An 18,073-nucleotide genomic window follows, 5' to 3' on the forward strand; every position below is an offset into this window, starting at 1 on the left:
GCTGTATGTGTATACACATACATACAGTAAACATACCAACCAGCCAAAACAATAAAACAACTGACACGTAGGACTAATAACATTGATTATTTCATTGCAGTGACTCCTGCCAAAGGGGTTGGTTTTTTTAGACAGCAAGCAAACAGTCAGTACTTGAATGAGATAAGATGGAAGCAGTATATTGGCAAGCATAGGAGTCAGAACAACTGAGAAATGCAGAATTGTAATGGCTGGAGGCTGAGCATCCTCAAAACAGGTTTTTGTGGGGTTGTTCCTGTTATGAGATGGTTACCACCTGCTAGAAGTGGTCCAAGCAAGGACAACTGGTGCAAGGTGAATTAATGCATCTAGGTGTCTTTTGTGGCAAACCCATTTGGTACTTTGCTGCAGCACCACACAATTCGAGAAATGTATTGCTGTCCTTGAGATGGCAAAACACACAGTGCATTGCAAATTGTGACTTATGGAGCTGTATAGCCACAGACTAGTCAACACCTACAATGGATAACAGTATGATGCACTGTGGGAAGAAGGAAAGGCCAGCAGTGACTCCAGATGTCACAGAACTTTGAGGTCCACTATCCACATGAACCACAAGTCTTCCTGGCCTTTCCTTGCTTTTTTTTGCTGCTGATTTCGGACCTCAGTATTTTCCAGTACGGGCAACACTGCACAGCACTTTAGAGGTCTCCTCCTTGTTGACCAAAACGTTCATGACCTTTGGATACTTGGAAAGATACTTTGTAGGGGATGGGAAGAAGACGAGAAGACTTCTCTGCAGGTTAGCCTTTATATAGTGTACAGAAGGGTTACAATCTCAAGGTTTTTATGGATGCTGTGTTCTTGTGAGATTAATCCTGACTACTTGTCTAAGGCTTCGCACACGCTAGATTTTCGTCTTTGATCGTTTCCAGTGACAAATGACTGACAGATGAATGAATGAGCATTGTACATAAAGTGCTGTTCTGACCTATGGGGAGGGGGTAGAACCAGCGAGAGGTACACCACTGCACTCTCTCCCCTTCACTTCCATTGCAGTCGTTCATCTTTCGCTGTTCATGGATCCTTCCTGGTGGATCCGTGAACGACGTCGGATGGCCGCTGTACACACAATGATCGTGTGTACAGCGGCCATGAGATGAGTCTGACAGCCCATACTGGCCGAGAATCATGTGACGTGTACATGGACTTAGTGACAAGAAGAGTAATTTTACCGAATCCCTCCAACAGGAACAGCTAACGGCTAAAACCTGACTGGAGGTGTACCGTTTTAAGCCAAACATTGCAGGTAGATTTGGATATGTAATAGATCAAGTTCTTTTTATAAAAAAACAAATAAAAAAACAATTTTTGATGATTACCTTTCCCATTTCATTAGTCGTGTTAATGTCTGTGTGTATTCTCTTGGAAACAAAACCTTTTTTTTTTTCCCCCTTCGCATTCTAGTGGGTTGTAAGCTTGTTACTGGTTGTGAAGTTTGAAAATTAATTGTTTCAATTTCACAGGTCAGCAGTTTACAGTGTTTTTCCATTGTTTAATACTATGTGCAAAGTTATTAGCTAATTAAATAGGCTTTCCTTATCCAGTCTAATAAGTTAAACCTATTATGATTCTGCCTTCATCTCCCAAATCTCTTTTTTCTTTAAACTCTTAGTGAAAGCTTGTCAGTGATCCATGTTGAAAATGGGCAGCAAGAAGCATTCAACTTTTAGAAACACTGCTCTATATTGATGAGTGTTAACACCCCCTCCCCCCCCCCTATTTATAAGTATAGGAAAGTCCAGACTTGTGAGCCATCATTAATAGCTTCCATAGGATGTGGGGGACCTGAAGAAACCACAGCATTCAGCATGAGCATAAGTCAACCCATGATGGTTTATGGTTTTTTAATTAACAGGTTTGCATTTACTGTAATTAACATTGTTCCAGTATATCCAATGCATTATAAATCATTTCACTGGAATAGGCCAAATTTTTTGTAATTAACTGTTCTAAAAATTTAGTGTGAGGATCATTTGGTATTCAGAGTTGCAAAATTTTTACCAGTGGAAAACAAAACTTGAAAATGTAGTCTTGTCGCAGAGGTTTGATTGCTTCTTTATTTAACAGGTTAGTATGGTAGAAGTGACCTTTCATTAATCAAGGATTGACAATGAATGATTTGCACAAATACTTATCTCTAGAAGTTATATTTAGGGTATTATTAACATCTGTTTAGTGTTTCTTCTCTGTTATTGGTAGATAAAATAGCTCCGGGCATCCCTGTTTATTTTATCTCTTCCCTTCCCAAGCTATTAAAACATTTAAGTGGTATAAACCACATCTGGTTTATTGCTGTTATATAAAATCTTCTACACATGACTGTGTATATTTTACAAAATACATTTGGCACATTTTCAGTGTGCAGAATGAAACAAGTCAAGACTTTGTGGTATAAAACATGTAATGTTTATTTGGGATAAACCAGTCACTGCAATTTAGGCACAAGTATCAGAAAGTACACCTGCAGTGAATGTTTGAATATCACATTTACTGCTTTTTAGGTATATCTTCAACTCAACTCAACTGAACTCTAGTCGTTTTTTTAATATTTGCTTTAGGTATATCTTCCGTTAGAATTTTACAGTGTGTGTATTTTTTTAATATGTGTTTTTTTTCTTTTTGTTTTTAAGGTATGGCTTGAAGGCAAATGATCAGATTCTGGCAGAAGACAAACACAAAGAACTGTAAGTTCACTAAGCTGAAACATATGTTCTCTTAAAGGGAATCTAAACTCATGGGCTTATGGTACACATGCAACGTTCATGTGTATCATAAGTCCATGTTCTGTTCAAATGACTATGTTGATGCCTTTAAAAGGAAGTTTTCTATCTTTGTTTAGCACATCTTTCTGGACCTGGCTCCCGAGTCTCCCACGGCAGTGTCCTGGGATCTGCTAGTGCTGCTGGGAGAATGCGGTCATTGGTTGGTTTGGCCTTTAGTCACCGATGTATCGGTGGGTAAGGGTTTGAGTTGTATGTTAAAAAAAAAAATATATATATATATGTGAGGGGTAAGTGTGGATGGAAAAGAAGGCCAGGGGATGCACAAAATGCCCATTTCCATAGATATAATGGATGTTTTATTTTACATGGATGCAAGCTGACAGTGCCAGCACCACTAAGGAGGGGGCTGACATTCTAGTTAAGTTGGGTGACAACAGATATCTAGTATTATGCCTGATGTTAAAGTTTAGGTCTGCTTTAAATACATGGACTTTTAACTTATCACCTTCTGTTTTGACCTCTTCCAAAGTCTGCCTAATTTTTTGATAACCATCTAAAACCACCACAAACCGTAAAAAAAAAAAAAAAAAAAAAAAAAAAAGTTAAATTACACAAACACACACATTAATAAAAAAAAAAAAAAAAAAAAGATAGCCATTGTGAAGTTATCTTCCTAGTACACATGCAAGATATGACTTGTCTGATGCAACACATAGGCTATAGTAGGGAAAATGGTATAGCTTAATAGGTTTTATATTGTAGTCTAGCTGTAAAAAAAGTTGCTCTAGTTTCCTCTATTTCTATATTCTAAAACCAGTCATGTTGCTAACTAAAATCTGGAAATGTATAATTGACCAAATTAGAAATAGCCTTTTTTTGTATTTATACTGTATGTCAGTGGGAGTAATTGTGTTCTTTTAGCTGTTCACTGAGGAAAGTTTTTAATATTGCATGTAGTAAAAGTAGTTTCAGCACCAGGGAGGCACAGGTACTGTCAGGTGAAGTGTTCTGCTACTTGTTCATACCTGTTGGTACCTGTAATGTCTCAGGTTTGATGTAGCAAGGAGGAACCACATGGAGTTTTCAGACCTCTCTACTACATCATCCCAGGAAGCTGCATTAGGCCAACCATTCCGCCCTCTCTGTGTTATTTTTAAACATCCATTAGACAGGCGTTGCCTTGCTGTCATTACTTTGGCATACTGCTCCCTAAATTTCCCTAAGTTTGTGGTTTTGCAGGAATAAACAAAAAGCCTAACTTTTAAACTTGGGTCCTCTAACGGAAGGTTGTAATCACTACAGAGGAAGCCACAGAAGCCATTTATTCCATGGCTGCGGTCAAGACTGAATTTCAAACAAAAACAAACTTTTTGTTGCTCTTTGTAAGCTCCAGCAGATATTTTCAGTTTTTACAATATTTTCCAAATTCTGCATCATTAGTTTGTGTTACATATCAAAGGCTTTTTTTTTTTTACTGCAGTCATTTTATCGCTAAGAAACACAAACTGCTTAAAGTAGACCAATGTCCACCACTGAAGGAGTTTTTGATTGAAAGTGTCCTAAACCAGGAAGTAAAACTCTACAGATCAGTGTTTTTCAGCCAGGATTCCATGAAACCTTGGTGTTCCTCCAGAGGTTGCTAGGGTTTTTTTTTTTTTTTTTTCTTTTTTTTTTCTTTTTTTAGCAATGATCAATTTGTGACTCTCCGGTCAGTTTAACTAACATCAATGATCTTTATATCTTTATGATCAATGATCTGTAAGGGTGACATTCTTCTCACTGTCCACCACACTGATGTACTGTGAGATGTGGATATAGTAATTATAGTAGGGGATCCCTAGGACCTGGAAATTATATCAACGGTTCCCTCATGTTAAAAAGATTGGGACACACTGCATGACACAAAGTAAAGAGAAATCTAAAGTTTTAGTTATCCCCAGAAGAGGGAAGGTAAAGGGAAATCTTAGAATGGAGACATTTGTTAAAGGGTCCACTAAGATGAAGATCTCCATCTCTTTGGGAGTAAAACAGTAAAATTTGGTTACCTTATTGAACCATATTTTTTCCATTTATAGTTAGAAAATAAAACATGGTAATAATTGTCTCAGTTCTCTATAAGATTTTTTTTCATCCAGGGTTCCTCCAAAAGTTGTTAGGGGGTCCTTGAGCAATGAGCAGTCTGTGCCTCTCACGTCAATATTACTGATGCCAGTAATCTTTTTGGTCAGATTTAAGTCAGATTTAAGTAAAACATTCTTCCCACTGACCACCACGCTAATGTACTGTGTCTATGTCTTAGGTTTTCTATATGTCAAGGGTTCAGCTTTATTAAAAAGATCGAGAAAGACTGGCATATACTGCATGTGGTTTGACAGATGACATTTTCTTTTCTTGCCACTGGGTGGCGGTATAGGCTTAACTATGTAGCTCACATTTGTCAATGTACAAGGATAGATTACATTTCCCCTTAGTTTTTAGTGACCTTTTCAAGTATATTTGAGAACTTTTTTTCTCCTAGTTTTAAACTACCTATATAAAAGTTGAAACCTTTTTTTCAGGGTTTCTAATACTTGTAATGTCTCTGCTCCTGCCAATATTTTGATATAGATGCATTTATGTCAAACAAAACAAGAGTGCACCAGCCAAGTCTATGCATTACATAGACAATGATGTATTTCCAGCCTCAGCACACAGCTCCATTGAAGTCTGTGGCTGGAATGCACAGGTGCAGTAAAAACCGCAAAGACTTCAGTGTTCTCCCCAGAAATTGTTTAGGGTTGAGTGGGAAAAAGCTGTTATTGGGTGGTCAAAAAGTGCTGGGCAACCTGTGGCACATTTACTTTTCCCCTTTGGTTGTTGGTTAGGAATCCAGTAACCCCTATAATTTTGCTAGCTTTTTACCTCTATACTTTGAACTTTCATTCTCATCCCCTTAGTATGTCCTAGTTTTTCATCATTTTTGTATTCGGCCCTAATTGTCAAGTGCTCTTTTATTGTGACCAAACGTTTCTGAAGCCAACCAAAAATAGCTGGGTTGTTACTAAAGTGCTGTGTGGTGCACCTGGATAAAAAGGTTTTAGGGAGAGCACTGGACTTAAAGCACTGGATGTATCTACATATAGCCAAAGGGGTGGTAGATTGGTTTAGTTCAGGGAATGAAGGAACTAAAAGTGCACATCTCTTTTAAGGCTTATTAGGGTATTTTAAATATTATCTTTTTAAACATCTCATCTCTTTCATACAAAATTGTTCCTATTGTGGCATGAGTGCTTGCTATTGGTGGCTCAGCGGCAGGGCCTGCTTAGGTTCCAGAAGAATGTACAGCACTGTATTCTGCTCCATGGTTAATTTTGGATGCTCTTGTGCCCCTTGTTGGTGCTTTTGTCAGTGGACAGTGGTCTACATGGTCACTCTAACTGGTATAGGGCTACACTAACAAATACGCAGTATGCATTGTTTGTTCCAACAACCTTTCAATCATAGAGAGGAAATTGTTTTTTCTGTAATACGTACTATAGAAGTATTTCTGTAGGATCAGACCTGAGAGGCTTCCCTCTCCATTTTCGTTTGGGAGCCATGAGCACCAATCATCCTGTTGTGGGTTGACCTTGCTGTCCTTCCTGGGACCACTACTGTTTTGTACAAATCGCTACTTACTGGAAACACCCCATCAAGACCTGCCATATTGTAGATGCTCTAAGCCTGTAATCTTTCTGTTACAATTTGGCCCTTAACAAAATTGTGTTTGTATGTCTCATTCAGATTTATCTTCCATATATTTTAATGGGATATGGAATTCCCATCGTGTGTTGCATAAAATACTGTTCATTTGACACTACATCTCTCCTTGTTAGGTATCCCTATAGAAGTTTCAGATAAAGTCCAGTATTCTACCCCTGCAGAGTAAATAGTTAAATGGAAATAAAATTAGATCATTTGATGTGACCCATGTAAGCTGACCCGTGGTGCATCTTTGTTTTTACACAAGTAGCTTATAAACAGATATGGCTTAAATGGTTCCTGGTGTTAACATATTTAATTTTTTTAAGCTGTCATATTGGCATGTGTGACTGACCTAAAGAATCTGCTGTTACTTATTGTTAGTAGTAGGATATTGTCCTGCCACAGAGCATCACATCCTTAGACATCCCTCTGTGCTTTGATCTTGGTGCCCCCTTTTTTGTTGCCTGACTTGATGAAGCGGCTGCCCTGCAAAGCAGGATGTGGTTTCTGGCTGTAATGAAGGATAGAATTCCTTGGGGGAATAAACTTCATTTAGTGGCTACAAGTGCCACACCTGTTAATCCCTGCAGACTGACAAACTTTCATGTGTACAATCAAGCAATTTCTTCACTTATTGGTTTGAGTTGGATATTATATGAAATCCTGGGGGGGGGGAAAGGTAACAAAAGTAAAAACAGCATTACAGTATTTATAGTAAAATTTCTCTATTTTGTGATTTTTATCCAGTCTGAAGCAGCGATCCTAGATAGGACTAGGGACTCTCCTCACCTCCATATAGCAGATCTTGACCAAGCATCAATCCAGTCCCATAGGTGTTAAATGTTTTCTTCTTTGACCCTTGTTATATCAGCATTATGCCATTTGTATTCTTGCTGTTGTAGGAGAGGAGGTTAAGAAATGTTTCCTTCATAGTATTGGCTTCTTTTTATTGATCTTTACCCATGTTTTGTCAATGTTATGAAACACATTTGTATAAACAAACAGCATATTGTTCTCGTTTGTTTTTTGTCTTTGTTTTTTATTCTTTTATTTATATGTGAAAGCATGTACATAAAACATGAAAAAAGTGTATCTCTTTAAAATTTCCATTTTACCAACAATTGTTTAACCTTGTCTAATATTTCATCCCCCCCACCCCCCTGCTGAGCCATATGTGCTCCAGTTTTGAAGTTTGCACATGTGTTATAACTCATAGCAGATGAGGTTGTAAATCGGCTTCTCTGCATTTGTAAGAGCAAATGGCATTCTGGGAAAAACAAATCCAATTTGACAAACCTCATGGAAAAAGCTGTGTGGAAGTTATGATGCATCAACTTTATACTTAATGACGAGATGTTCAGTTCCCTTGGAATGATTTACAGTAAATACAGATTGAAGCAGGTAAAGTGACATCTAAGGTTTTGACATCTATACCTACCTATAAATTGTGCTACTGGCAATAAGGCTTGTGAACTTAGTCCAAAAATGCAGGTCGTGCTAAAGTACCATGCAATTTATGCTTCATAGTATCATAGTGCAGAATAATACATGCTTCATATCATGTAATATTCATAGTATCTAGGAGAATGCAAATTAATACAAATATGCATTTCAAATAGCCGTAAAATTTGCTCATGGTTTTTCTTCTTTTCATCTTTACCATCCTAATTATTAAATAGATTTCTGGTTTTATTATTTAATACCCAGATGGATATTCATTGAGTTTTTTCTTCATTCAATGCAAGTAGTTGTTGGCTGATGAAAAGGGCCTGCAGTTGCTGTACATGGCTTCCTAAAGTAGCTGATGTAGTGCTTGCATGATACTAAGCAGGGCTCTACCCAGAAATGTTTTGAGCCAGGTGGGTGGCAGCCCCTGTATTGTGACCCAACTCTTCAGTAACCATCAGATCACACACTTGAATTGCTGCAGCTTCTAATGCATACTGTGAAAAACTGACAGTGTGCAGTGATATTAAATAAAGCAGTTTCAGTACAGGAGAAGTCTGTGTAATACTAAAGGTACGGCTTGAGTTCAGACTTAAGTGCCCATACCTATGAATGTTTATGTTGCAAGACCAAATTCCATGCATGAATGGTTATTGCTTCACAGCCTGTCCTGCAGTGTTTTGTGTTGCCATAGGTTTTGTTATACTTGTTAACAGCCTAAGGCTACCCAGCGACAATTATTGAACGTGTGTACATAACCTTAGATTATGCTGGAAACTGTACCAAATGGGGTGTGAATGCAGCCTAAGAGATGCAAATGGTCACTAATTCCTCCAGAAATATTAAGTCGCTAAAATATTTTTGACTATTCTTCATCATTTACAGGCTTTTCTTCCTAATGGAAGGACTGTACCAGAAAACATAATTTCAATATCTTCTAATGCCATCATGTGTTTTCTAACCAAGAATCTGTCAAGTACATTACATAGATGTGATGCACGCTGCTCGTTGTCAATAGGTGACCCTAGTTTGACTTTTTGGAACACAATGCTGTTGGGAATTTTCAGCTTTTCTTACCCAGTATTGCCATTCCTGAGGCTGAGGTGAGAAGCTGAGTATCATGTTATTGTTGTGAAAACCTTTCTAGGCAGTAAGTAATCCCTAAATGTATACAGAAAATCTTAACCAGCTGGAGGCCATGTTCACACTTCTGTATCTCACACATTTGTGTCTCCGTTGCTTCTCTTCACTGTTTGTAGCTCAAAGATTGCATCAGTTTATGTCTCTTGCTGAGCTGCTCACTAAAGACGAAGTGTTCAAACTCCTTTTTCTCTTCCCAGATATACTTACTCCCACAGCTTTTCCTATTTTGAGTTCAGCTGCTTTCGCCATTCATCTGGCTATTTCACATGCAGTCTTTTTTCTTTCTTGGCAAGGTGACCTGTTGTATTTCACCTATAAAATCCAGGAGACAGGACAGGCTGCAGAGAGGGGGATAGTGGAGGGGGTGAGTGGTAGCAGGCGATGGTGAGTTATTTTTAGAGCATGATATTTAAAGCTGGAACACTTCATTCTGCTGGTAATGAGTCATCTGGAGAAAATGGGCCTCTTGCTTTCAGAGTGGGTATGCGGCAGCTAATCATCCCTTGAACGCCACATGAGATGCTCCATCAAATGACTAAAGCTTTGTGAATTAAGACGAGTGCTGTTTGCTACCGAGGTTAAAACTACATAGTATTTCAAACTTAGTATACAAATGACCATGTTTAAAACCCACAATTTATGTTGTAAATTAAGCCTTTTTATTATTAATCATGTGATTTCTAACACAGTACATCATTAGAACGATGCTACTAGATATCATGTGCATTGCACAGTTACAATTGCTGATGGAAAGGGTGGACAGTGACATAATGCTAAAAAAGGAGAAATTTGTGGGGAGTTCTTGGGTGTCAAAATGTAGGGTCTTTCTTGATTGAAACTGAAAAGTATTCTGCCAATTTCATCTAAAAAATTGCTAGTCACCCATATGTCATGCCCATTCCCTGGCTTCAATATTTACATTCTCTGACCTGCAATTGGGTATAAACTCAGTTTTTTTTTTAATTTTTCTGATCTACGTTCAATTTTTATGTCATCAACTCAATTTTAACCTAATGGGTCACCATAACAGTCAGGCAATATGCTTTTGCATCATAAGGCCAGCAATGTGCATTGCAGGAAATCCTGTTGAACTTGAAGCAAATATCTGCATCCAGCGAGCCTTCCAAAAATGATAATAATAAAGCAGAGTAATATTTTAACTAATAACTAAACCTTAGATTGGGCACTTGGTGCTACTCATTGTAATCTTTTAGGCAACAAGTAACCTTGGGAACATGCTTTAGTTGACAACAGTCAAAAGGTTCTTCTTCTCGTTAAAGCTGCATTATTGCATATGACTAATTTCCCCAGCTTACAAATGGATGATGGTCACACACATCTTAGCAATTACAAATGTGATATGTCCAATGATAAATATGTTTACTAAATCCTACAACTATAAAACGTTTTTTTTCACTGATAAGTGAGTATCATGTTATTGTTGTGAAAACCTTTCTAGGCAGTAAGTAATCCCTAAATGTATACAGAAAATCTTAACCAGCTGGAGGCCATGTTCACACTTCTGTATCTCACACATTTGTGTCTCCGTTGCTTCTCTTCACTGTTTGTAGCTCAAAGATTGCATCAGTTTATGTCTCTTGCTGAGCTGCTCACTAAAGACGAAGTGTTCAAACTCCTTTTTCTCTTCCCAGATATACTTACTCCCACAGCTTTTCCTATTTTGAGTTCAGCTGCTTTCGCCATTCATCTGGCTATTTCACATGCAGTCTTTTTTCTTTCTTGGCAAGGTGACCTGTTGTATTTCACCTATAAAATCCAGGAGACAGGACAGGCTGCAGAGAGGGGGATAGTGGAGGGGGTGAGTGGTAGCAGGCGATGGTGAGTTATTTTTAGAGCATGATATTTAAAGCTGGAACACTTCATTCTGCTGGTAATGAGTCATCTGGAGAAAATGGGCCTCTTGCTTTCAGAGTGGGTATGCGGCAGCTAATCATCCCTTGAACGCCACATGAGATGCTCCATCAAATGACTAAAGCTTTGTGAATTAAGACGAGTGCTGTTTGCTACCGAGGTTAAAACTACATAGTATTTCAAACTTAGTATACAAATGACCATGTTTAAAACCCACAATTTATGTTGTAAATTAAGCCTTTTTATTATTAATCATGTGATTTCTAACACAGTACATCATTAGAACGATGCTACTAGATATCATGTGCATTGCACAGTTACAATTGCTGATGGAAAGGGTGGACAGTGACATAATGCTAAAAAAGGAGAAATTTGTGGGGAGTTCTTGGGTGTCAAAATGTAGGGTCTTTCTTGATTGAAACTGAAAAGTATTCTGCCAATTTCATCTAAAAAATTGCTAGTCACCCATATGTCATGCCCATTCCCTGGCTTCAATATTTACATTCTCTGACCTGCAATTGGGTATAAACTCAGTTTTTTTTTTAATTTTTCTGATCTACGTTCAATTTTTATGTCATCAACTCAATTTTAACCTAATGGGTCACCATAACAGTCAGGCAATATGCTTTTGCATCATAAGGCCAGCAATGTGCATTGCAGGAAATCCTGTTGAACTTGAAGCAAATATCTGCATCCAGCGAGCCTTCCAAAAATGATAATAATAAAGCAGAGTAATATTTTAACTAATAACTAAACCTTAGATTGGGCACTTGGTGCTACTCATTGTAATCTTTTAGGCAACAAGTAACCTTGGGAACATGCTTTAGTTGACAACAGTCAAAAGGTTCTTCTTCTCGTTAAAGCTGCATTATTGCATATGACTAATTTCCCCAGCTTACAAATGGATGATGGTCACACACATCTTAGCAATTACAAATGTGATATGTCCAATGATAAATATGTTTACTAAATCCTACAACTATAAAACGTTTTTTTTCACTGATAAGTAGCTGAGAAATGCTCTTCTCTGGATCTGCCACTCACATTGATAGATGTATCTGTAGCAAGATGATTCATGATTTGTCGTTCTGCCTCGAACGTCAGTTATCAGGATCCTCTCTGTGTCTGTTTCTTTTCTCACATGTCTGGTTAAGCGAAGTTTATAAATCAGAAGATCAGCTGTCACCATGGAAGTTTTGCAGTTAAACAATTCCCACCTAGGAATCAAAATATCAAACATGCTGCACTGCCAATTATATGGAAATTGCTGCACCATGTTCCTGGCATGTATATTCTCCATACTCAGGTGCACTTCGTTTAACTGTTGATTGTGGAAGTCACCATAGGTATACATTATATAGGTTATGTGGCTTGAATGCATCTTTTGGATTGACTTTTTTTTATGTTCAATACATTTTAATTAGGTTTTTTCCAAAAAGTCATGCATATAAAGTATAAACAGACATAAAAAAAGAGACCGAATCAACTTCAAAAACATTGTAACGAATACAGAAACAAAGAAAAAAAATAATAACAAAAGTAGTCATGGGTGACATTATAAAGGTTCACCCTAAAATCAAATTAAAGGGATGCACGCACAATCACACAATAGTCTGCAATCTAGATCTGGAGAACCATGGTGGTCTAGCCAGGGAGACCAAACTGTAAAATAAATTAACGGTATCATCACCAAACGGCAGTCATCTTCTCTAACGCCATAGTGTCAGATACTTGGGATATGACGGCTGTAAAATTAAGGGTAGGCTTTGTCCAAGCTGCCGCTATGGTTTGACGGGTAGCTAAAAATAGAAATGTGATAAATTACCCTGCTGTTTTGTTAAAGATGGGTTTTGCATATGAAGTAGTGCTTTTGGATTGATTTTTTAAGTAGTTGTTATAGATGCTCATACATGCTACAAAGTAAGAGGATCACTTAAGCTACGTACACACGGCAGATTTTTATCGCCCGATAATCGGCATCGGCCAAATATCGGGAGAGCGACGGAGCGGCTCTCCATAGAGCATGAACGGTGCTGTATGTACAGCACCGTTCATGCATCGTGCAGTCCCTTGTCGTTGGAAAGGATCGTGAAAGATCCTTTCCAACGACAAAAATTGCAAGTGTGTACGCAGCTTTACTCTTTACTATATAGAAGACTCTTGCATACATTCAGTTCTATACCCTCAGATGGAATATTCTATCTACTTCTCTTCTTAAGGATAAAAAAATCATTAATTATATATGAATTTGCTGTTTGCCTTACTATAACAGTATAGCACGTAGTCCTGTGCAACAAGGACCTAATAATTTGGGTAAAAAAACAATACAATGGATACAAATAACTGGCATGCATTATAGCACATTGTTCTGACATGAGAAAATTGGATCAAATAGGAGATGGATCAGCAATGCACTAAATTATTTACTAATATTCATGCTTAGTTTAGTGTTAAAAGTTTATGTATTATATAACATAATGCCATGTTAATTTGCCATCATTTGGCTGCTTTACATGGCATGTTAGTTGTTATTTTAAAATGCTCAAAATCACTCATATAGTAATGCTGTTTATACAGATAGTGAAGGTGTTTTAAACTAGGCAGAGAAAGCTCCCCATAAACGTATACTACTGCTCATAAACACCAATCATTGCCCCATTCATTTCTATGGGGTGTTTGCAAGCAGTTATCTATGAACATGTGTGGGTTTTTGCACGTATTTAGAAGAGTTTATGGGTGTTTTTAGAGTATGGATGTTTTTTGCAGCACAAAATTGTAACAGTTCGAACACCACTGTGTTGTGACGCGTTAAAATAAATAGGAACGTTTCAGAGCAGCCCTATTTTTTTTTGATAGAATGGGAAATGGTCTACCACCTCCAACAACCCTTTTTTTCTAAATTGGGTCCTAAACTTTGACTTTAGGGTAATCATGGTCCAGCCATGATATTTTTGTACATTCAAGGATATTTTCTGTAGATTGATTTTTGTTTTTTGTAACCCCTGCTATAATCCTCAGACATGAAAATAACTCCTATATTTTCCAGTCTTTTGTAAGAGTTGCCAGAGGCAAGGTTGCTATGGAAATAATAGCATGTTTTTATACATCAAATGATAACGCATTTCATATGGCACATTCATCTGATCTACACCGCCTGCTGAGTTGTCATATGTTAGAAAAGCTTCTTGCTGCGATGCTCACCTCTATCCAGATGCACATTCAATCCTAAAGAATTTGTATAACCCTTTCCCAAAATTTTCCTCAGCAAGTCTTCAGTCGCTTGTAAAGTAGAATCATTAAGAATTAGAATCAACGGAAACAGATAAGGGTTTTTTGTTCCTGAATATCATTTTAGATTTTTGTTGAGGTTCCCAACAAGACTGTATAAGGCTCTTCTTATGGAGGAACTTTCACTGAGCGATGATGTAAGCTACCATTGCTGACCTAGTTCTAAATAATCCTGTTTGCATGATTAGTGTTCTGATCTTTGGCATTATAACCCTCGTACTCGGGTGTTCAACTCTCAGCACAGTAATCTACACATATAACATATATAAAAATATCTCCTTTTGCCCAATTCCTATCCACATGTTTCTTAATGGCATATGAGGGCTTCAGTAGAATTGCACCTTGTGCTCGGTCTTCCTTTCCCTATATAATCTCTTCCGTACAGGGACTACAAAAGTCAGATTCAGTTAATGCTGCATTCTTTAAAAAAAGTGATTTACTAAAGAATGCAGAGTTGCTTTAATGTGTATATTTCATGCAAGTTATTTTTGAGAGGAAAAATGAAGCAGATGCTTAAAATAATTTTAAATAATGAGATTGACCTATTGGAATGCATAGTCACCCCCTAACGATGACGAGGAGCAACAAAATATAGCATCACTTTATAAAACCCTGCTTTTTTTTTTTTTTTTTTTGAAGCTTGGCTGAAATGGAAGGCTGGTGTGTGCATCTATGAATAATAAACGTACTGTAGTCCAAAAAGAAAAAAAAAACACTCATCCTTGTTTTTTCTGAGTCTTGTTTCTGTGCCAGCATAGTTTATGTGCAGGTCGTGCCTTCCCTGGTCTCTTTATGTATGTCTAACCTTGGTTTTCTCAGCTCACACCTTGTAAAGAAACTAATGAGCACAGTGCATCCTGCTGACCCACATCCCAACCCCACAGATTTACATTTTGGCTCAGAATTCAGCTCACAGGAACTTCCTTCTTACTGACCCACATCTTGTGTTTTCTTGCAGGTTTGAGGAGCTGGTAAAAAGGTTCAAAGTCGACTATCATGCTGGTGGCTCCACTCAGAATTCCGTAAAAGTGGCTCAGGTTAGTTGTGCCATGACCTTGAAGACTTGCTTCTGTTTAGCAGCATTTTACTACAGGCCTCCCATTTCCATTGATGGCTATATTAAGAAAATGTTCGAATTTATAAACGTTGCCAATAATCCAGCTTTCACCTTAGAGGTGCTTTTTGACATATTGAGTGCCCCAGTTCATGGAAATCACAGGGAGCTAGGAAATACTTTTATAAGGAAGGGAAGCACTATGAAACTCATTAATTTTGTAACAATTTTATGAATTTGTGAAAGTCTGTGAATGATATTGCTAGTTGGGTTTAAATAGCAGAAGAGTAAATCAAGTCCAGACATCCATTTTCAGATCTCTGACAAATATGTGTAACAAGTAAGCACTATTAGTTGAAAATGTGGTTTCTTGAGTAACTTTGAATTTGGGTGAATTAACACAGTTCCACCCCCATTCTCTCCATCAAGCCCAGCTTTCTCATACTTTTATAGTGCCAATATCTATGTAACGTGATCACTGCTTGTAAATCAGAGCAGTCACAGCTCCACATTGCCTGAGAGCGCTGACAGTACATTTTAGAGTCTGGAATTCCGATCCGTTTAATTCATGTCTATCCTGTTACGTTTCTGCTGGAATTTCAGTTCTACTTGACTTTTGTTGCACCCCTCCTTCATCCCCCACACCCCCCTTCATCACTCACACATCAGCTCTCCTAGAAAGCATTTAGATCTGGGAACGCTGCCATTCTGGATCAAATGAGACATGGCCAGGAGTGTCTACGTTCATGCGAAAAGAACTACAATTTAGGGTTCTAAGGATTTCCTTTTGGTTCATCTGCATGAGGGCTTTATGCCCAGCTAAACTTGCCAAAACAGAGTTGCTCTTTGTTTCCTAATTTTGTAACTTTTTTTTAAATATACAATAAACATAGCAGTTCTGACCACCTAACTCCTTCATATCCCATGGTATACAGGAGTTACAAGTTCTTTCCAAATGTAAATCATGATTTTTGCAGTTCGTTTTCCATGGGGCTTCTGATCTCTTTAGGACCAGACTTGCATTGATAATAATTTGTGTATACTTTCTCTTAAATTTCTGAATATTATTTGGTTAATTTACCTGACTCTTAAGGTATTGTATCCAAATACAAAACTCAATTAGGTTGCAGGTTAAGCTAATTGATCTTTTTAAAATGTTTACAATTGCAGCAAACAGAAAAAAGTACATTCCTTTTGTCAATTGGTGTTTTTTTATATTACTCTTTTCATGTTTTCTCATGGCAGACAGCTTCTTAAGGAGACATAAAATGATCAGCATAATTAACCTGCTGTCATTGTATAGACTTTGTCTAAATAATTATTAGTTCTTTTACAAATGACAGTACAGCTCATGCCTTGGAAACAAGTAAAAGCTGCCAAACAATCTGGAGAAAGCCTTTTTGGATGTACTAATGACAGCATTTTGTTTTTTAAATGTGTTTGTACAATGATGTGTGCTTAATCATGTAATCTAAAGTTATGCACAAATCTATGATTAATGGCAACTCTAGCCCAAATAAATGGATATTGAGGTTGCCAACTGTCAATTCTGCATGACAGAGGGAAATATTATTTGAGGACCTATCTGTTAAAATGTCAGTGGCCCAGTGGGTGGTGAACACCAAGTGTATGTGAACCCTAAGAAAATTAACTGAAACAATTTTGTTACCTGTTAAGTTCAAAACACCTGTAGATATTGCCAAAAGTCTTGCAAGGAAGTAACTTCCTATGCACTGTGCTTGTGCACAAGTAGGAGTTTTAGGGATGAGAAGATGAAGAGGGATCAGAGTTCTTAGTAATTTAGTGGGAATTGAATGGACATGGCAGATCGCAGATGTCAGAACACACTATATTTTAAAATTCAATAACAGTTTTTCTGAAATACAGACAAGAATACATCAGGATGAAAATGCATGTGTTGCAGAGATGTACTTAAAGTTTTAATTTTTGTGTTTAATTTTTTTTTATTATTTTTTTTACTTTTGCTTTGATATTGAGCTTTTAACTTGTACACAAACCCAAAAACCAACCTTTAATATATTGCAGCTTACCCGGTACCTAGAAAAGACAACATTAATAATATCTCTTCTTGATAAACTACTATCCTTATAAGCCACCATTTCATGGAGATGAACATAGGCAAATATGTCGAAGTTGTACCTATGTGACAATAGCAGTCCCCATAAATATCATGGAAAGGTGACAGTAGGCTCGAAAAGGAGTGCACCACCACAACTAAGGTCTTGTATGTTTCATTGTATTTTGTTTTTTGTAGGCGTGGGGGGGAAATGGTTTTATGTTAGCCACACATGGTGCATGCGTGATTGATTTTATTGCTACTGGCTCCATACAAATAGCCTACCCCAGAATTCCAAACATCTTTATTTATTTCATTTATATAAAGAGTTTCATTGTATATGGCTATTCACTAGAAGGAGGTGGCCTTGTCAAAATTATAACCTTGGTGCAACAATCATATTGTGTCTATACAAGCTTTTGGAACATAAATTTTGTCAGGTGGTTATCACCTTTGCTCAAGTCTATAGCTTTCTGCTCTTTGCTGAGAAATGTTAACAAAGGCTTTTGCAATGGAATGTAATTTACTGATCACAGTCAGCAAAAGTGGAACATTTTCTGTTGGGCACATTAAATACCTTTTTAAAGTCTCTACCAATTTGCAATGAATATGTCTGATTACTGACATTAAATAAAACCAATTATTATATAGGTAAATTCTAGTTATATAGTTTATAGTACCCAGGCTAAGCGTTCAGCTCAGAAT

General features: G+C 37.4%; 1 protein-coding gene across 2 annotated transcripts in view; it reads left to right on the forward strand.

The window, feature by feature from the left end:
- The window catches only part of ADK (adenosine kinase), an 82,550-nt gene that overhangs the window by 19,427 nt on the left and 45,050 nt on the right, over positions 1 to 18,073 (forward strand). For both annotated transcript variants that reach the window (XM_072425176.1, XM_072425175.1), the window contains exons 3-4: positions 2,673 to 2,726; positions 15,196 to 15,274. In XM_072425176.1, coding sequence (XP_072281277.1) covers positions 2,673 to 2,726; positions 15,196 to 15,274 — 133 coding nt within the window. The remainder of the gene's footprint in view (positions 1 to 2,672; positions 2,727 to 15,195; positions 15,275 to 18,073) is intronic.

Source organism: Pyxicephalus adspersus, chromosome 10, assembly GCF_032062135.1.
Source record: "Pyxicephalus adspersus chromosome 10, UCB_Pads_2.0, whole genome shotgun sequence".
NCBI lineage: Eukaryota > Metazoa > Chordata > Amphibia > Anura > Pyxicephalidae > Pyxicephalus > Pyxicephalus adspersus.